The 21,928-nt window shown below is 35.0% G+C and overlaps 1 protein-coding gene across 4 annotated transcripts in view; it reads right to left on the bottom strand.

Annotated features, from left to right (window-relative positions):
• Positions 1–4,451: 4,451 nt before the first annotated feature.
• adarb1b (adenosine deaminase RNA specific B1b) overlaps positions 4,452–21,928 on the bottom strand; it is a 202,830-nt gene continuing 185,353 nt past the window's right edge. For all 4 annotated transcript variants that reach the window (XM_051119039.1, XM_051119038.1, XM_051119042.1 and 1 more), the window contains 3 exons: positions 14,735–14,916; positions 11,793–11,971; positions 4,452–10,464 (listed from right to left, as the gene is read on the bottom strand). In XM_051119039.1, the coding sequence (XP_050974996.1) occupies positions 10,288–10,464; positions 11,793–11,971; positions 14,735–14,916 (538 nt within the window). In that variant the 3' untranslated portion in view covers positions 4,452–10,287. The remainder of the gene's footprint in view (positions 10,465–11,792; positions 11,972–14,734; positions 14,917–21,928) is intronic.

Below are 21,928 nucleotides of genomic sequence, written 5' to 3'. Positions count from 1 at the left end.
GCAGCGATGTAGAATCGGTGGGCGGGGCTGAACAGGCAGCAACATATAATCGGTGGGTGGGGCTAAACAGACAGTGATGTAAAAGCAGGCATTGATCTTCTATGGAGGTGGTTTTTAACCGCACTATTTTGTCATAATGTGGCACATTCTACAACCTGTTGTTTTGGCAGTCTGGCTTCAATATAAGCTGTTTTTTAATCTTTTTAAAAATTCCATGTTCGAATTGTCCCTTATTTGTAAACCACGGTGAAATAAGGTGAAATGAAGGACTAACGTGGTCTGGAACTTAATTAAAAAAATAAACTTCATCCTCTCTTTCCTAACACTGGGAACAGAAGGAAGGCAATGCAAAGACTGTTTTTCCACAACTTGCACTGCACATTGTCTTGTATTAAAAGCCATCTTTATTAATTTCTGCTAAAACCTGCATTTGCCTCTCTCGTTATTTACACTGCATGCATGAATTGATGGGCAAAGCTAAACAGGCAGCGACGTAGAATCTGTGGGCGGGGCTAAACAGGCAATGACCTAGAATCGGTGGGCGTGGCTAAACAGGCAATGACCTAGAATTGGTGGGCGTGGCTAAACAGGCAGCGATGTAGAATCGGTGGGCGGGGCTAAACAGGCAACAACCTAGAATCGTTGGGCGTGGCTAAACAGGTAGCAATGTGGAATCGGTGGGCGTTGAGTTCCGAAACTTACATGATGTTTTTATAGTACAATAACCTCTTATATGTCCAAAAAAAAAAAAAAAAAAAATAAAGGGAATTTTGGTTTCTTAGTTCATGACCCCTACTCCACTAATGTCTTAAACAAGACACTTAAAAGTTGTCTTGTGAGCAAGTTTTCCTCAAACACACTCACAAAGAGAAATATTTAGCCAATTAAACTTTCAAGCAGTGCAATGATGCCAATTTGAATAATTCTTTGGCATTTCCAGGCTTTTCATGAGTGTGAGAACCTCTATTGCAGAGATTTTACCTCCTGTTTCTCAGCCCATATGAGCTGGTGAATAATTCCCTCTATTAATCCAGATGAAGGTGAAACACCGAGCACGCATGGAAGAGAGGCACGAATCTCGATGTGCTTAAGATCTCAGCAAGCGCCGAAGACTTCAGGGCTTCCCTGGACGACTGTGACTTGAGAGGGAGACTGACTCCCAATCGAAACATCATAAGCAGATCCCAGTGTTTTTGAGAGCGTCTGTGCCTACTGGTTACTGATTCATTATTAATAAGAGCACTGTGCATCTGATAACTCAACCAGAGACACAGTTTTTATCAGACGGAGAGTAATTAAAGGGAAATAACAACATACTGTTTATTGGGCTCAAGCATGCACCTAGTTTGGTGATTGAAGTTGAATTCCCAGTTTGTCCACTAGCTGAGAAATACCATGCATCTTTCCTGATCAGGAAGAAGTTTTGCAAGAAGTTCTCTAGTGCTGCTGTCCTGAAAGTACCTCACCAAACTTCAGAGGACTGCGATGGGAATGACTGCAGAGGACTGCTAAACCTGACAGCAACAGCAGCGGGGCCTGCTCAGTTTCTGCTTGTGCAAGAAATAAAACGCAAATAGACTTTGTGCATGGCAGTGCCTAGATCTGTAACAAGAGCGAGTGTCAACAGGACTGATCACAGGAAATCAATTTGAGTTGTTGTTTTACAGTGTACAGGGACATTTCAATGCCAGTCACACCCACAAACACACTTGTTCCAAAAGGAATAAATGGTGTCTTCACAGGGCACTTCAAAAGTAGAAACCTCAGTCATGTTGAAGAGTTGTTCCAAACATAAGAACATCTTCAAGTACACTGTCAAAAGTGTTTTCTCAAAGTTGTAAAAAAAAAAAAAAAACAAAAAAAACAAACAAAAAACAAAAACAAAGGTTAGAGTATGTTTTACAAGAAAATTATTTAATTATTATTTCAAATTATTTACAAAGTGCAAAAGATTACTGACTTCTTTTTGCACTTGGGCTTCATTCTTTCCTCAGTTTGATGCTGAACAAAATGATTCCCATCAGACCCAAATTAAATTCAAGGAGAAGTCCACCTCCAGAACAAAAATTTACAGATAATGTACTCACCCCCTTGTCATCCAAGATGTTCATGTCTTTCTTTCTTCAGTCGTGAAGAAATTGTTTTTTGAGAAAAATATTTTAGCATTTTTCTCCATATAGTGGACTTCTATGGTGCCCCGTGTTTGAACTTCCAAAATGCAGTTTAAATGCGGCTTCAAACAATCCCAGCCAAGGAAGAAGCCTCTTATCTAGCGAAATGATCAATTATTTACACTACATGTGTGAATCGGTGGGCGTGGCTAAACAGGCACCGATGTAGAATCTGTGGGTGGGGCTGAACAGGCAACAACCTAGAACCTAGAACAACCTAGACTTCTATGGTTCCACGTGTTTGAACTTCCAAAATGCAGTTTTAAGGCTATGTTCACACTTGGCGTCTTTTTTGACAAGAAAAAGTTGACAACGGCGCTTTTTTAGTAAAAAAAGAAGCTGGCAGCGTTGCAACCGAGGGCGTCTTTTGTTGCTATAACAACAGCTGCAATCGTATGAATCTCGAGAAAAGGGGAAGCTCGCTCTTGCGCTGGTGTTTTATTATTATTATTATTATTATTTTTTTTTTAACATTTTTGCCCTTTACTTGATAGGGCAGTATTTAGACGGGATCGGGAAGGATCTGCAAGTCTTCGGGACGCCCGAAGCGCAGCGGCGTTGATGTTAACAAAAACCGACGCGCGGCTCCGATAGCCTTGTGGGCAGCGCGTCGGTTTTTAAAGTTAACGGGGAGAAGAATGTAGGTTAACAACAATGAAATAAAAGTCTATCAACCGGCACCGTCTCCATTTTTCTTGCTGTTCTTGTTGTTATGGAAACGACAGGTCTCGCTACTCGCTTGTCATTGGTCAGCTGTCAAAAAGGCGCTTGACGTAGGGCGTTCTTTTCAGAAAAGTTGAACTTTTTTCAACTTGAAAAGACGCTCTGAGCTGCAGAAAAAGACGCCGGCGCTGGCGTTTAAAAAAAGCGCTCATGACTTTTTTGAAAAGACGGTTTACTCCATAGAATTATAATGTAAAACAGACGCTGGCAGTTTGAAAAAAGACGCCAAGTGTGAACGTAGCCTAAATGCAGCTAAGTTTAGCTTACTAACTAACTACTACTAATTACTACTACTAACTTTTTGGGGGACTGGAATGAATTAGTGTCATTGTAAACCTGCAATATTCAAGAAATCACAGATTTAGAGCGGACAACATCCTGTCGCAGGGTTTTAGTCACCTTAGAGCAGTGATCTAGAAATTTAAGAATGTATAGGCTGTTCTCTAATTTTGATCTCCACTGTATACTTATTCCCCCAAAATATACATATATTAGATCTGATAACATACATGTATTCTGATTTGGTGCTCAAGAAACATGTCTTATAATTGTCAATGTTGAAAACAGCTGTGCTGCTTAATATTTTGTGGAAATCAGCACATTGTTATCTAGCACAGTTCTAAACCGTTGTACACATATAAAAACTAAATGTTATGCAATAACTCCCCAAAAAAGTGTTTACTTATAGAAATTAACACACATATTTTTCATATTTTTTAACATATTTACCTCAAAATGATGGGGCCTATCTACTCACCATGTAGCTGAGAGAGTGACATGAATATTTCCTGATCATAAATGTAGGGGTGTATTTAATGTCAGCTAATGGACTAAAGCATAACATTTCAGCAGTGACATGAAAATTTGAGGCACATTTTTTAACATAAAATTTCATCATTTACAAAGAAAATATATATATTTGAACTTCACTGTTTTTAAAAACAACAATGGAATAAAATACAAAAATTATTTCAATATTTTCAAAAGTTGAAATTTAGGAGTTTGGGTTATTAATAAATATTAATTTTATATATATTAAGCTTACGTATATTTTAAATATTATTGTGGGATTCGACAGATAAAAGAATAATCTTAGTAAACATCCAAGATTTGAATACTTTTGATTTCTTTTTAAATGTTTTTTGGTTATGGGACAGCATTTGGCACCAATTCTGTACAATGGCCCATATAGGATATAAAGCATTATTATGCTGTACATGCTAAATTTCACAAGTAAACACACTCTGTGGTGGGCCTTTAACTTACTATGCTGCCTTCTAAAAGAACTTATTTTAGAATCAATTTTAAAAATGCATTAAAGAACTCATTCTACTTCAACCTAATTAAAAATTTACTAGTTTACATAAATCTGACATATTTTAATGCTTAGGTTTAACAACAAACCAAACTCCACTGAAATCGATGTTGAGTCAAGTCTCCCATGACAGCAAGGCAGCTCGCTAGGTTTTGGAACAGAGCCAGAGATGTATAATATAATTCAGTTTTCAAAGAAGCACACACACCTAAAGGAAGGAGAAAAAAAAAACGACACCAATATGCAAAGGTAAACTAAGATCTTTTTTATTCCTTTCTCTCTTTTTTTTCTTATGTATATATAGATCTATTTTTTTTGTTCCTTTTTCTACATACAAGTCCTTATGTCGTCATGCTGGGTGCAGCTTCGGTGAAGTAGCTCATGCAGGTGACCCATGTGGATATTACGAAGGACAGGCAAAAGACGGGGTGGACCCAGATCGTGTCGAGATCGAGCCGGACCACCGCCGGACTCCACTGTACAGTCACCAAATCACAAGACGTTTAGAAACGGGCTGACCAGGACCAGGAGGACGAAAGTCAGGACTCTTCGCTAAGACACGGCTCAGATTCCCAAAAGAACAAAATTTAAGAGGAAAAAATCTTGACATCATCAACTGGCGTCTCACGCCATCATCAAAACCCCCCCGCAACAGAAGCCGAAGAGAAGGTGAAGACGAAATTAGGATGATGCAAAAGAAAGAATTTCTTTTTCATTTTTTTTTTTTTTTTTATGGGAGGAAAAAAATCCCACAAGTCTCCTGTCCTTGAAAAGTGTCACCAGCAGAAAGAGCTACTTTTTGCTGAGCCACATTTATGTAGAACCGACTGTGCTCATTAATTTCAGTCCGTAATCGTTTCCATTAGAGCAAAAGGGAGTCAAAGTCTACAGTCATTAATCATTACAGTACTGCAGATCCCCATACGCTCATACGGGTCCGTCAGAAGTACATTACGGCACCAACCGCGGCCTGCAAGGACACGGCCGCCCTGGCATTTCGAGTTAAAAGGAAAATGCATGTTGCTTTTTGAGTGAAAAATTAGTCATACATATGCAAGGAGTCTACTGTAACGGCATCGGAGAGGGTCACAATATATTTACAGCAGTACATCCAGCGTGTACCAGAATACTGAGAAAGACGAGCACGTCCCAAATCCAGTCCTGACTGATCCAACTCAAACACACACGTTAAAAAAAACAAAATACATTAGTGAGTGAACGGAATAATACAAGGCAGAACTGTAAAATGCTGGACAATCTTTGCACCAATAACCTTCTTGTCTTTTAAAAAATAGTCTCCGTTGGTTTAAATGCTTCATAAGGAAAAGAAATTGACATCTTTGGTGAAGATTCCACAGCAATCTCTCAGTCTCGTTGCCACGATGTCTCTGCAGAATGCCAACTGGGCTCAGCAGCAGGTGCACAAACGAACACACTCGGACGGACAAACACGCATACTGCTGGTTTCTTTAAAAGGGTGAAAATCAACAATGATACCGCTGGAGAAACCTCATGCCACTGAGGGGGAAACGGAATGACTCTGGTGAGGATGAAGCAGGTCTGATTTCATGGAGGAACAGGCTCTGCGATCATCAGTACTTTTAACTACACTACCAGTCAAAAGTTTTTGAACAGTATGTTTTTTAAAGAAGTCTCTTCTGCTCACCAAGCCTGCAATTATTTGATCCAAAATACAGCAAAAGCAGTAATATTGTGAAATATTTTTACTATTTAAAATAACGGTTTACTATTTTAATATATTTTAAAAATTTGATTTCTTGCTGTGATCAAAGCTGAATTTTCAGCATCATTACTCCAATCGTCAGTGTCACATGATCCTTCAGAAATCATTCTAATATGCTGATTTGCTGCTCAAGAAACATTTTTTACTAGGGGTTGAAGCCTGTAATTTTTAGAATGGTCACGGATGAGCGATTTCCATGTAAATCTGACCGTGCAACCTAAACCATAAGTTGTAGAGACTTGAAACTTGGAGGGATGGTAGTACACCCAATTGGCCTGACATGGGCGCTACAGCGATCGAAAATACGACATTGCTCATAACTCCTAAACTGTTAGTCGCAGACTCAAGTGTATTATGTTATTGGAGTCCTTGGCTCATGCCAGACAAAATGCATGCATCAGATTCGATTGTTTGCCTGGAGAAAATTTGGGGTATTTCACATTTTCTTTGCAAAAGTTTGTTAACTAGTCCTAGGTTTTTCGACCAAACCAGTGCAGAAAGATTCTCTGGAGAGTGAATATCAATAATTAATCAAAAAAAGTCCTATCAACATGAAAATTGGTGTTCACGGTCTTGGTCCAAAGTGCCACAAATGTCTAAGGGGACGTTGGCGCATCTCAAGAGAAACATGGCTGCCATTGGCCAATGAATTTTGAGCACCTATTAGACAAGGTTAACAGAGGCCGATTGGAACGAAACTCGGTGGGCCTGTTTGACTCCAATGGTCTGTGAGAAATCTGAAAGAAATTGTCCACTGGGAGGACGGTATCGCATTTTTTTGAGGGCTTAAATGATTGTACATTGTGTTGTTTTCCGCACATACACATGATATTCGTATCGTATGATAGACCTCCTTGTTCCTTTAGAATCACTGCTGTCAATCAAACCATTTTTTAAATGATTGAGAAGATGTGAAAAACCTACTTTGGCAAACTAGTCCTAGATTTTTTGCTCAGTCTGGAAAAAACACCACAGTGCAATTCTCTGGACTCTCTAGGTCAATAATTATAAGAAACGTGCTGAAATTTACCCTTTGGAAAGCTATAATGGGGTCCTTTAGAAAAGGGGCCTGTCCAAATATACCCAAAAGCCTATAAAGCCTAAACAAAAGCTTCAAACTTCACGAAACCCGCTGCACATACGACAGGTTATTGCAAAGTTGCAAAGTTACAGGGAGATCGGAAAACAGCTGGCGCTATAATAGTCATAAATGTTATAAAAACATCATATTTCTATAGTAAATCACCTGGATTTGACAAAAATGCTTTTAAAATAATTGATTTAGGTGGTTACAGGCTTGCTAAACAACATGTAATGCCTTTTTCCTTATGTGCTTAAATACCTAAATCGCTTGAACCTCGGTAATTGCTGCTTGCAGCTATATTTATTATTATTATCAATATTTAAAATGGCTGAGTATATCCGAAATAAAAAGCTTTTGTAACATTATAGATTATACCATTCAAAAGCTTGTGAAAGAAAGTATACGTCAGAATTTCCTTTGGCAAGGATTTCATATTGATCAAAAGTGATGATAAAGACATTTATGTTACAAAAGATTTCAATTTCAGATAAATGCTGTTCTTCTGAACTTTCTATTTATCAAAAAAAAAAAAAAAAAAAAAAGCTCAGCTGTTTTCAACATAATAATAATAAATGTTTTTTGAGCAGCAAATCAGAATATTAGAATGATTTCTGAAGGATCACGTGACTGGAGTAATGATGCTAAAAATTCAGCATTGAAATCACAGGAATCAATTACATTTTAAAATATATTCAAATAGAAAGCAGTTATTTTAAATAGTAAAAATATTTCAAAATTTTACTGTTTTTCCTGTACTTTGAATCAAATGAATGTACGCTTGGTGAGCAGAAAAGACTTCTTTAAAAACATTAAAAATCCTACTGTCCAAAAATATTTGACTGGTAGTGTATTTTGAAGATTTAACGAAATAGTTAACCCCCCCTAAAATTACCATTCCAAACCTGTATGCAGTTTTCTTTTCCTTAGGACAAAAAAAGAGAGCTTTTGAACGATCTAGATGCAGCTGTTCATGATCACCAAGCTGTTAAGCTCCAAAAAAGACCATAAAACCATTAAACCACCTTTGAAGTAGTCAATATTTAAGACTTTGATTGTAAATGTTTCCTTCTGCTGCACCTACTATTCAAAAGTTTAGGGTCTGTACGATTTTTAAAAAATAAATTCATACATTCATTCATCAAGGATACATTAAATTGATCACAACTGACAGTAAAGACCTTTACATTGTTATAAAAGATTTCTATTTTAAATAAATATGTTGTTTTGAACTGTATCCAACATTGATAATACTAAGAAATCTTTCATTAGCACCAAATCAGCATATTAGAATGATTTCTGAAGGATCATGTGATGCCTAGTAATGATGCTGAAAATTCAGCTTTGCATCACAGGAATAAATTACATTTCAAAATATATGAAAATAGAAATCAGGTATTTTAAATTGTAATAATATTTCAAAATATTTCCTTTTTTTTGGTATTTTTGATCCAAATAAACACAGCCTAAACTTTTGAACTAAACTGTACAGCATACATAGTAAATAATTCCTTAATGGCACTGATTTTATGGCGATGTTTTGCCCTTTTGAGCTCTGCTTAACAGCATACAGGTTTAAGGGTGAGTAAATCAAAGAATTTTCATTTCTGGGTCAACTACTTCTTTAAATACTAATGCAGCCTTGTATCTTTGTAAAATGATGACTGAAATGTTATAAATCCCACTAGGAGTTTATATTATACAGCAACACTCCTGGAACATCTAAAAACCACCAAAGCCCAACTTTAAAAATGAATGATCGGTGCAGAAATACTTCTGCTTCGTAGCTCTCTATAACCTTACCAGTCAAACATGCTGCACTGGATAAGTCATAAATCAAAGAGCGCCGAGCTCCTGGATCAGACCTTCCTACAGAGGGGAAACCTCATCCTCAAGGACACGGCTGAATTCGGTCTTACAGAAGCGCCTCTGAGGAGGAATGTAGGCATTCGGGTCTATGCAGGAAATAAAAAATCCTCAAACGAGACGCAAGGATAAAGTGAAAGTCAGAGTCGCCCCTGCAAAACCTTCACTTCCGCATGCAGAGATGGCTTTTGTCAATAATAAACGTGCATTTTATAGACCATTCCGCCATCTTGAATAAACTCCCACAATGCCCTGCTCTCAAACCTGCAATGACTAAATGCAGCATGAATGTTGAAGGAAAAGTTCATCCAGTTTTAGACCATTTGGAAGTCATATGGAGCTTGGGATTTTCATATTTGGATAAACTGTTCCTTTAACACGAGTGTAACTCGAACACGTTAGTAGATTTGATTCGCTGGGAAATCTGCCGTTTGGTTTGAGTGATCCAATGGGCTCCATGCAGCTTAAAGTCAATACAAAGTAGACACCAAAAAAGTAGGGCTTCTAAAATAGTCCATTACAGGCCAGTGTTTAACCCAGAATGAGCCTTATGTAATTCGCACATGCACTTAAGACCTCTGAGAAATTTCAACAGCCACGAAACATCGTTTAATAACATCAATGCACTTTGGTTGCATCCATAAAAAAGGTCCAATTTTCCAATTCAAACAAGTGTTTGGGAACACCGCTTACGTAGCTCTCGAAAAACCGTATGCAAAAAAATCCTAGTTTCCCTCCGAGGTCAAATTAAAATCTGAAATCTATTTTATCTAGAAAGACGGCGTACGCTAATTCTACACTAAAGTCCTGACAAAATAAGTTTGTCTATCTAAAGGGACCATGCTTAATTGTTATGATCTACGTGACACAATTTCTTCCCCTACTAAAATCCGGAGGGAGCGGAATAAAAAATAGAAATATGCTTATGTTTTGCATATCAAGGAGAATCATGCTCAAAAAGGTGAGCCAGCATTTGGGTAGGCTGGACCAGGAAACCTTCAGACCCTTTGTGGTCGACCTGAAGCCACGTAACGTGCACGCTCGCAGCATCAAGTTTTTGTCAGAACAACCCTCTCTCGTAAAAAATGTTTTTAAAAGAACAACTTTTCCAGTTACAAATAACATTACGTCCTGTTATCTGCTGAATGCCGCTAACTTCGAAACAAACATACGTTAAATGACAATCTGCTTTTACATTACAAATTAAAAAGGCAGAGATTCATGATTCACACAAAGAGAGCAAAATGACAGACACTAAAGGGCTCTTGGTTTGTCTGAGAACAAACAGCATCATACACACGCACACACACACACACACATCCCCGAACATCAAGTGAAGTATTAACAGCTGGTTGTTGTCATGTCCTGGTCTTTTTATGATCCCTCTTCAAGAGTTCAGCGAGAACTGGTCCTGTTCTATGGGTTTTTTCACCCAGGCGCCCAGGCCCGCTTTGTGAAAGGCCTTGATGAGCGTTTGCTTGGCCGTATGGTACTCCACCGCTGCTTGTTTGGCTTCGTGGTACGAGCTGGGCTTGAGCACTTTGATTCGCAGAGTTGGTGAAAGCTGCAGAGACAAAAAAAAAAAAAATAATAATTGTTTGTTTTTGCACTGTTTATACACTACCTAGAATTTTTATGTTTTTTTCCTTCTGCTTATCAAGCCTGCATTAATTTGATCCAAAATACAGCAAAAGCAGTAATATTGTGAAATATTTTTACAATTTAAAATAACTGCAGAGTAGAATTTTTTCAGGTTTCTTTGATGAATAGAAAGTTCTGAAGAACAGTATTTATCTGAAATAAAAAGCTTTTGTAACATTATACACTATTCCATTCAAAAGCTAGGAGTCAGTATATATTTTTTTTATTATACTTTTATTTAGCAAGGATACTTTAAATTGATCAGAAGTGATGATTAAGACATTGAGAATGTTACAAAAGATTTCTATTTCAGATAAGTACTGTTTTACTGAACTTTCTAATCCTCAAAGAAACCTGAAAAAATTCCACTGTTTTCAACATGATAATAATAATAATAATAATAATAATAATAATAATAATAATAATAAAAATAAATGAGCAGCAAATCAGAATATTAGAATGATTTCTGAAGGATCATGTGACTGGAGTAATGATGCAAAAATTCAGCTTTAAAATCACAGGAATAAATTACATTACATATATTAAAATAGAAAACAGTTATTTTTAAATAGCAAAAATATTTAAAAATTTCCCTGTTTTTGCTGTATTTTGGATCAAAAAACATAAAAAAAATCTTGCAGTGTATCATCATTATCATCCAGTCTGTCTGGAATGACATGAATAAAAAAAAAAAAAAAAAAAAAAAAAAAAAAAAAAAACAGATTAAATCTAGAAGAACTGTGGCAACATCTCCAAGACACTTGAAGAAGCCTTCCTACAAAGCTACAGTAAAGTAAAAAATTTTAGGTACTTGTGCAAAAATGCTATAAAGAGAGGATGCTTTCAAAAATAATGTTATAAATAGATTTCCTTTATCAATTAACTTCTATGAACTAAATCAATTCAACATTTGATGTGACCATCCTTATTTGCGTTTAAAACAGCTTTTGCCCTAGGAAAACCTGCCCATAGTTTTTCAGGTAGCTTTGCAGGGTTTCTACAAACATCTTTGAGATGTTGCTGTGGTTCTTCTAGATTTAGTCTGTTTGTAAATGTACACTGACATTTTCTACTGCAGCAAAAGAACATTTTGTGTTGATGAAAATACCAATGGACTAAGACTTTTGCACAGTACTGCATATATACACAGACATACAGTATGTGCATACATACCATATTACTGAACAACAATATAACATGCTATAACCATGTCTTGTTGCAAGTTTGAAAGTGAATCTGTGATAGCGGTACCTTAGAGTGTAGTCGCACCCAGCGGCTGTACAGGGCGTGCTTACAGAGACGTGAGGGTCTGCCCATGTCATCCTTGCCTGTGGTGGCGTTAATGACTTCTAGAGCCTGATCTCCCACCGTCCAGTTCACACTGAAGTTAGGAGCCTTTCCCGGCTGCCGGGCCTCAGCGTTACTGATTCCTGCAAACGCACAAACACACCGATCATAGTAGAAAATCACAGCCAGAAACGGCCTTGGTGCTTTTTCTTTTATGCATGAATAACATCCAGGGTGGCCCCATCTATGCAGATAAATTGATATAAAAAATATTTCTTGAACAAATATGCTGAAATTTGTTTCAAGGCTTCTGTTTTTAATTAAAGAACAGAAAAAGCAATGCGCTCAAGGTTGTTAATTAGGTAAATGTGTTAACCTTTAGGACTTCCACACTTTGTCACCAATGAATGTCCATGACCTATGGAAGCCCATTTCTGCTTTCTCTTTTTAATCTGACAATTCCAATTGCAAGTTTATATCTCACAATTCTGAGAAAAAGTCAAAATTGTGAGATTTAAACTAACAATTCTGAGAAAGTCATAAACTTGCAATTCTGAGAAATAAAGTTGCAATTCTGAATTTTTTTTTCCCTTAAAATTGCGAGTTTACATCTGCCAATTCTGACTTTTTTCTCAGAATTGTGAGATATAAACTTGCAATTGCGGAAAAAAAAACAAACAAACAAAAAAAAAACAATAGCGAGATAAACTTTATTGCAACTATTTCTCAGAATTGCAAATTTGACTTTCTCAGAATTCTGAGTTCACATTCTGAGTTTATATCTCTTTCCTCACAGTTTTGACTTTTTTCTCCAAATTGTGACAAACTTCCAATTGCAAGATATAAACTTGCAATTCTAAGAAAAAAGGCAGAATTGCAACCTCCTCAGAATTCTCAGAGTTTGACTTTCTCTGAAAGTTTTGACACTTTTTCTCAGAATTGTGAGAGATACCTGCAATTGCGAGAAAAAGTTACAATTGCGAGATATAAACTTCAGAAAAGTAAGATTTTTCTCAGGTTATATCTCGCAATTCTGACTTTTTCTTGCAATTTTGACTTTTTTCTCTAAATTGAGTTTTTCATAATTATTATGAAATTCAGATTTTGAGATACAAACTTGCAATTGTGAGAAAAAGTCACAACTGGGAGATATAAACTTGAAATTCTAAGAAAAAAGTCAGAATTGCAACTTTATTGTAAGTTTACGACTTTCTTAGAATTCTGAGTTTATATCTCGCAATTCTGACTTTTTTTTTGCAATTTTGACTTTTTTTCTCTGAATTGTTAATTTAAATCTTGCAATTGCTGAGTTTTTTCCTCACAATTATCATGAAACTCAGATTTTTTGTTGCAATTTTGCCTTAATTCTCAGAATTGTGAGATATAAACTTGCAGTTGCAAGAGAAAATCACAGTTGTGAGATACAAATTTACAATTCTAAGAAAAAAGTCAGAATTGCAACTTTATTTCTCAGAGTTGCAAGTTTATAACTTTCTCAGAATTCTGAGTTTATCTCACAGTTCTAACTTTTTTCTTGCAATTTTGACTTTTTCCTCTGAATTGTGACAAACTCGCAATTCTAAGAAAAAAGTCAGAATTGCAACTTTATTTCTCAAAATTGCTAGTTCATGTCTCGTAATTATGACTTTCTCAGAATTTAAACCTCAATTCTGAGTTTTTTTTCTCGCAATTGTGAGTTAATATCGTGCAATTCTGACAAAAAACCTTTTCAGCCATTCATTATAAGCAGACTTTTAAAAAATATAAATCTACAGAGATTGCTGAAGTGTCAGGTAACAATATTTTGAATTAACAGATTGAAACTATTACATTTATGAGTAACAATAAGATAACAATACAACCCTCAATAGACAGACTTATGATGACTTCTGCTGCTTTTCAGGTTTTACACAACAACTCAAAAAGACCAATGAAAAATGTTACAGAACAGACAAAACCAGAAACAAAAATTGATATTACCTGAATAATTACTTGAAAAAACGGCAGCAATGGAAATTAATTGAAAAACACTTGAAGTCTTTATGCCATTATTTTAATCTTTTATTCATTTATATTTATATTCTTAAGTTTAAATTAATATTAAATCTAAGTCTATTCAACACTATATATCAATACGTATTATTTCAAGAATATTTCTGTAAAGCATAAATGGCTCACTGCACTATGCATTACCTCTCCACCTGCACAAAAAGAGTTGACAAATGCAGAAGGGTCTTTTTGAGCTTGGGTCGAGTACGTTATGCTTCAACCTCCCAAAACACATCATCAAATGGAGATTTTCAGCAGTGAGCCATTAAAAGCTAGATCTGCTGGGAATCTGATGTAACCCAGTGCAAAAGCAGTCTCGGGCGTTTCTCTTGAGGCACAAAACAAAGTGAGAAGGGATATGTACTCAATTCAGCGTATATACTTTTCCAAACCCAAGCGACTCTTTATTCTGGAACCAGTGTCCACTTAAACCTAATGCTGGGTATAAACTAGATAAAAGTAGTAATGCTGCTAATTTTAGTTGCATAACTACTTGAACAGAAAAGCAGCTTGATTGTTGTTTAACCACTTTATATTCTGACAAGCGTTTCCTAACCCTGCTATAGACTAAGTGGGATTATTTTCCAGCTTCCTTTTTATAAGAAAAATAAAAGTGAGAGAGAATGAGAGAAATCGGCAGGGAAACGTGGGATTTCAGGCACGGTATGAATTACTGAAACAGGCTGGCGATGGAGAGCAGGCCCATCTAAATTCCAGTAATTGATCAAACCACGAGGAAATTGAAGACGAGTGGGGGGGGGAAACTGTCCGTCTAGTAAACGGTAATACAATTTGACACGGGTGCCATTTTCAATGATTTGGGAGTGGAAATGCGAGCCGGTGTGATGTTGTCTTACCGCTGAGCAGGGGGCGGTTGAGAGAGAATTGCTGGGGCAGGTCTTCGATGTCAGCGATCCGCTGGTACATGGCTCGGGAGAGATGATCAGCGTGATACAGGCTGCCCAGGATGATGCTGGAGAAGTAAATGGGCTCAGTGAAGTAGCTCATCAGAGAGCCCTGGACGCCCACCACGTTCCACCTGCAGGAAACAAAGCCACGTCTCACATCAGAGTCCAGATTTTATATTGGACATCAAGTGCCTAGCACAGACTGTTGTTGTAAGACTATAACAATAATCATTTATATATTAGTTATTAATTTGCAAAATGGAAGATGGAAAATGGAGTTAGCTTGGACACAAAAAAAAAATTTAAGAAGCAAAGCCTATTTATTTTGCAGTTATTATTTGTATTACATTTAATTATAATTGATTTACTTATTGAATTCAATCATAATATAAAGATATGTTTTAGAACTGTTTCTATGCATTTATTTCCCTCTGCCGTACGCAACCCATCAAAACAGACCTGTGGCCCATTTGTAATATAATTAATTTAATTATAATTGCATTTAATTATAACATAACTGTTTTATAATTTCATTACTGGCATTTTGTATTGTTCCCCCAACCCCCCCCATCAAAACATACCTGCATCCTATTTGTATTATAATTAATCATACTTCATGTAATTGTGCATTAATGTACTACAATTATTTTTAGAAATGTATTGGCATTTCCCCCTGCTGAACGCAACCGCACCACAACAGACCAGCTGAGCACTTTTACTTATAATTACAATTCATTAAATTAAATTATGATTATTTCATTATTTTTTATTGCCATTTTGCATTGTTTTCCCCCTGCTGTATGCAGCCCCATCAAAACAGACCTGTGACCCGTTTTTATTGTATTTTACATTTAATTATAACTGATTATAATAAATAATGAATTTAAATATCATTTTACACTTTTTACGCAACCCCATTAAAACAGAATAATTATGATTCATTAAATTATTATTAAATGTAATTATATTTATTTCAGCATTTTATTATTAGCATTTTGCATTGTTTTTTCCCCCCACTGCAGTTAATAATTACTAAATTGAATTCAAATTATTTACTAGATTTTCTTAAATTTTGCATTTTTTCTCCACTTTCTATGTGCAACCACAACAGAGGACATTTATTACAATTAAATACAATGACTATAGTTATAATATAATTACAGCATATTACAGTGTTATCACTGACACTTTGGATTGTTTTTCCCCATGCATTCAAAACAGACCCAATTTTTACCAACTAATTTTATTTAATTATATAACTAAGAATTTAAATACAATTTTACACTTTTTGTGCAACCCCATCAAAACAGAATAATTATGATTGATTAAATTTTTAATAAATTTAATTATAATTATTTCAGCATTTTATCATTGGCATTTTGCATTGACCCCCCCGCCCCATACCTTAAAACAGACCTGTGACCCATTTTTATTGTAATTAATATTTTATAAATAAATAATTGTAATAATTTTATTGCCATTTCACATTGCTTCTCCTCCTTATGTATGCAAACACAACAGAGAACCTTTATTATAATTAAACACAATTATTACTACATTTAGTTATAATACTACAGCATATTACAGTGTTATTGACATTTTGCATCGTTTTTACCCCTGCGTTCACAACAGACCCAATTTTTAACCACCTAATTTTATTTAATTATATAACTGATTATAATTAATACTGAACTTAAATACAATTTTACACTTTTTGTGCAACCCCATCAAAACAGAATAATTATGATTTATTACATTTTTAATAAATGTAATTATAATTATTTCATCATTTTATTACTGGCATTTTGCTTTGCACTGCTATATGCAGCCCAATTAAAACAGACCTGTGAACCCATTTTTTTACGCAACCCCATCAAAACAGAATAATTATGATTTATTAAATTATTATTACATTTAATTACAATTATTTCAGCATTTTATCATTGGCATTTCGCATTGTTTCTCCTCCTCCTGTATGCAACCACAACAGAGGACCTTTATTATAAATAAATACAATTATTATTACATTTAGTTGTAATATAATACTACAGCATATTACAGTGTTATTGACATTTTGCATCGGTTTTACCCTTGTGTTCACAACAGACCCAATTTTTGCCAACCAATTTTATTTAATTATATAATTGATTATAATAAATATTGAATTTAAATATAATTATTTTACACTTTTTACACAACCCTATTAAAACAGACTTGCCCATCAGACACGCTGACTGCACCGTTATTGCAACGACTCGTACATCAAGAGTACATCTATTTTTTCTTCGTTTGTTACTAGCCTGAAGTATTTCCAGCTGTTTAGCATAATGAAACACCTCTGAGATCTCACTCCATCTAAAACACAGTACAGATTACCTGAACAGTTAGAAGGAACACAAGACAATCAGGAGCTACATGAATCGCAAAACATGAAGCAAAAAAGCAATCTGGCCAGAAGCCCAGATGTGAATCTTTTTCAAACGACATATAAAAAAGCATCAGTGGACGAATTGTTCAATTAGTGCCATTCTTCCAAACCACCTCATTTATGTCTTCACAGGTCCCAGACTCACCCACTGGGTCTCCCTCCTCAGCCGTACACAATCAAAAGGCCTAATCAAGCCCAAATCTGCTCCCCAAAACAACACCTGCTGTATGCAGCTTAGAAGAAGCCAGACTCAAGTGATTGGAGTCGTTCTCTCTAGTCTGACCAATCAGCCTCAAACACCAAAGAGACACGCTCCAACTTTTGCTACTGTTAATAAGACTACTTTGTTAGCTAAGGACTTCCATCCTGTAGCCAGAACACTCTGCAGCTTATTCAGAGTTTCTACTGGTGTTCATCAAGTCCATTTGCTAAACTACACAGCTTTTTACAGATTTGATGACAGTAACATGACAAATCCAGTCATTATTTCATCCCTAAAAGCATTCAATGCATTATTTTATGCAGGAAGTAAAATAGGAATTGATTTTCATAGTCCTTGTGAGTGCATTTAAGTGCATTAAATGAATCAAAAGTGACATAAAAGACTTTTATTGATAATTTCTGAAGTATCATGTGACACTGAAGACTGAAACAAGGGAGAAAAGCCATTACAGAAATAAATAATACTTAAAAAAAAGAAAAAAAAAAATCAGTTGTAAGTTTGTGTAAAATAATAAAACAGAAGAGTGAATAGTTTAAACACACACAAACAGGTTTCACTATTTCACTGAAATAAACAACATGAATTGGAGCTACTTTTATTCTTATTATTCTTTTAGACATGGTTGGCTCAGCACCTCCCATGAAAAATTCACAGGAATACCCTCCACTTGCCGTGTGTCCCGATTTGAGACCTGCATCTGGTCATGATACTAGCAGAGCAGGTACAGGCCCTGACGGATGAGACACAGAGCTCTATCAACACCACACGCTCATTCATCTCAGCAGATGGGCTGCTTTTCCTTGAGTGTGAACTGTGAACATCACTTCTACTGTGTGTGAGCGTGTCAGACTGTCCCTGAGCAAAACATAAACCAGCCCAGCCCTGACTAAACACCACTTTCCTCTGAAAACCAGAGCAATAAACTGAATCAGCACACAATCTGATATAAAACAGACAGTAAAAACACGAAACGCTCACTGTTTATTTCAATGCTTCAAGGCTGAAGGTCCAACTTGGAGTTTCAATGTAGCTTCAAAGGGCTCTACATGATCCCAGCCGAGGAATAAGGGTCTCAACTAGCAAAATGATCGGTCATTTTCTAAAAAACATAAATAAATAAATAAATATATATATATTTTAACCCCTAAATACGCAACTTTGCGCATTACGTAATGAAGTTGGAAAGGTCAGGCCCGGTCCATGTACTCCAGTTCAAAAAGGTAGGGTACAGCGAAAAACACCCATCTCATTTTAAAATCATCATTGTTTTACCATTTTTTGTGAAGGGTGTTTTTTTTGTAAAGGACTTTCTTTGCACATTCGCTTTGTAAACACTGGGTCGGTACTTCCGCCTACGTCATGCGTGAAGTTTATTTGTGGATAAAAAGTATATAATTTTATTTAATTATATATTTATTTTAGAAAATGACCAATTGCTTCACTAGATAAGGCCCTTACTTCTTGGCTGGCATCGTTTAGAGCCCTTCGAAGCTGCACTGAAACTGCAATTTGGATCTTCAACCTATTGGCCACCAATGAAGTGCACTATATGGAGAAAAATCCTGGAATGTTTTCCTCAAAAACCTTAATTTCTTTTTGACTGAAGAAGAAAGACATAAACATCTTGGATGACATGGGGGTGAATAAATTATCAGGAAATTTGTATTCTGGAAGTGAACTAATCATCTAAGTAGTGTTATCTCATTTTAATTTTTAAAGTCAACTTTAATTACATTTTGATTTTTTTTTTTTTTGTGTATTTTTTGCGATTTTGTTGTGTATTTTTAGTTTTTTATTTTATACCGGTCTAAACAGTTTTTATGAATTTTATTTTAGTTTTATGATATTTTAATACATCAAGTTAAACAAAAAGTAATTTAATCAAAATTAGAAATGTTGCCTTTTCAACTAGATGAAATAAAACTTTTTTTTAAATTTTATTTTATTATAGTTACTCTTTATTTTGTTTCAAGTAATGAAAATGGTTTTATTTTTAGTTTCAATTTTAATAAACTATAATAACCCTAGTATTAAGGAGGTTAACCCTAACATATTTACAATTTTCATTAAGACACTGAAACAAACAAAGCTATTTTATGACTGCTGAAGACTCAGAAAAGTCTTATGTATATACTTTTATTATAGTTTGTTGTCATGCATGGAGACTAAAAAGTCTTGACAATCACCATCCTCTCATCTCTCATCCATCTCCTTTAGTATTACAGAAAAAAACAAAAAAACAATAAAAAGCAAAAACAGATATATGGAATGAAAAAAAAAAGACCAAACTGATTTTTGGTGGGACCATTTCCTTACTATTGCTTTTAATATTGCGGTTTTATTTTTGGATTTATAACAAAACAAACTGAAAAAGTTTAAATAAGGAAAGTCCCTCCAGACATCAGATCGGTTTATTTTGGACACTTTATTTACCCATTTTTTGGACACTTTCGTTTATATTATGTTTAATAAAAACCTCTCTGAGGCCTGACGTCACGCCCACTGTGTCTGTTGTTTGCCTGTCCCATCACAATATATAATAAATTAATTACTTAATTAAAAATAAATTTATCCATTTGAAAAATCTGGAGTCTGAGGGTACAAAAAAAATATATAAATTATTATTTTAAACATATTAAAACACTGAGAAAATCACCTTTAAAGTTGTCCAAATGAAGTTCTTAGCAATGCACATTACTAATCAAAAATTAAGTTTTGATATATTTACAGCAGGAAATTCACAAAATATGTTCATGGAACATGATCTTTACTTACTATCCTAATGGTTTTTGGCATAAAAGAAAAATTGATCATTTTGCCCCATACAATGTATTTCTGGCTATTACTACAAATATACCCGTGCTACTTATGACTGGTTTTGTGGTCCAGGGTCACATATTGCTTTTGCAAAGCAATTTTGCTCTATTTTTGGATGAAAAACAAAAAACTAAATGAGGAAAAAACAGTTTTATAGTTTCAATCGGAGAGTCTAAAATAAATAAAAATAAAAAATAAATGAATGAATGACACAAATGAATAAAAAATAAATAGATTATAAATAGAGGAATGCAGGATAAGGACGATATATATGTAGAACTGAGTGACAGTGAAAGTGTGCGTGTACGAAGGAGGTTCTCTCATTAGCAGAGACAGGACCTGTACTCTCCGGTCACAGCTGTCTCTGACGTGTCCTTATCTGTCCGCTCACAGCTGCTTGGCGGCAGAGGAAGACACACCGCCACACTGACCCCGGAGGATAAATGAACACTCCCTCCCACACTGTTAAAACGCTCTTCTTTATTTAACTAGAGTTATAGTAATGTTGAACTTGTGCACTTCTTTCCCTGTCATTTATGACGTCCGGTAAGAGCCAATGAGCAATTAAATTCACAAAGCCCTTGTTCTCTTCCCAGTGGTGACAGGTACAGCTTCTACCTAGTGCACAGAGATTAACCAGAAGGTTCCGGACTAACGCTTTTGCTGAGCTGTCCTAATTCTAATGAAGAGGACTGACAATAGCTCCACTCCAAAAGTAAGGGAGCTGCCTAAGTAGACAGCATTTTTACAAGTTAAGGTAGGCAGAAACATTACACTTGCTACGGTGAAATTCTAATGGAGTGTTACATCCTTTGCAGAGAAGGCAATCCCAGAATGCATTGTAACAAACTCAGCAAAGTGAATTAGAATATGTTCTTGTTTCATTACATAGCAACAAGTATTATCAAATCTAAATTTGAAAATTGATGTATTCGGGCATTTCAAATGCTTATTAGCATATTCTATATTTTATATATACACTACCAGTCAAAAGTTTTTGAAAGATGTTTTTAATGTTTTTTTTTAAAGAATTCTCTTCTGCTCACCAAGTCTGCATTTATTTGATCCAAAGTATAGCAATAACAGTACAATTTTGAAATATTTTTACTATTTAAAATAACAGTTTTCTATTTGAATATATTTAAAAATTTAATTTATTCATTTAATCAAAGCCACATCTTTAGAATCATTACTCCAGTCTGCAGTGTCACATGATCCTTCAGAAATCATTCTAATATGCTGATTTGCTGTTCAAGAATCATTTATTATTATTATTATTATTATTATTATTATTATTAATAATATTTAAAACAGTTGAGTAAATTTTTTTCAGCATCCTTTGATGTATATAAAGATCAGTATTTATCTGAAATAAAAAACGTATGTAACATTATACAGTATACCATTCAAAAGATTGGAGTCAGTATATATTTTTTTCTTTGTTTTTTGGGAAAGAAATTATAGACATTAATACTACAATGTAGCATGGATGCTTTAAATTGATCAAAAGTGATAATTCACATTTTACAAAAGATTTCTATTTCAGATAAATGCTGTTCATCTAAAAACATTTTTATTTTTTAAATTAAATGCGATTAATATTTAATTTGTAAAAAACATATTTAACATTCAAATGTAGTATTTTCAATATTTATGTTTTAAATTATTGTGTGTA

This window comes from Labeo rohita, chromosome 9, assembly GCF_022985175.1.
Source record: "Labeo rohita strain BAU-BD-2019 chromosome 9, IGBB_LRoh.1.0, whole genome shotgun sequence".
NCBI classification, from domain to species: Eukaryota; Metazoa; Chordata; class Actinopteri; order Cypriniformes; family Cyprinidae; genus Labeo; species Labeo rohita.
This window is presented reverse-complemented; position numbering and strand designations above follow the sequence as displayed.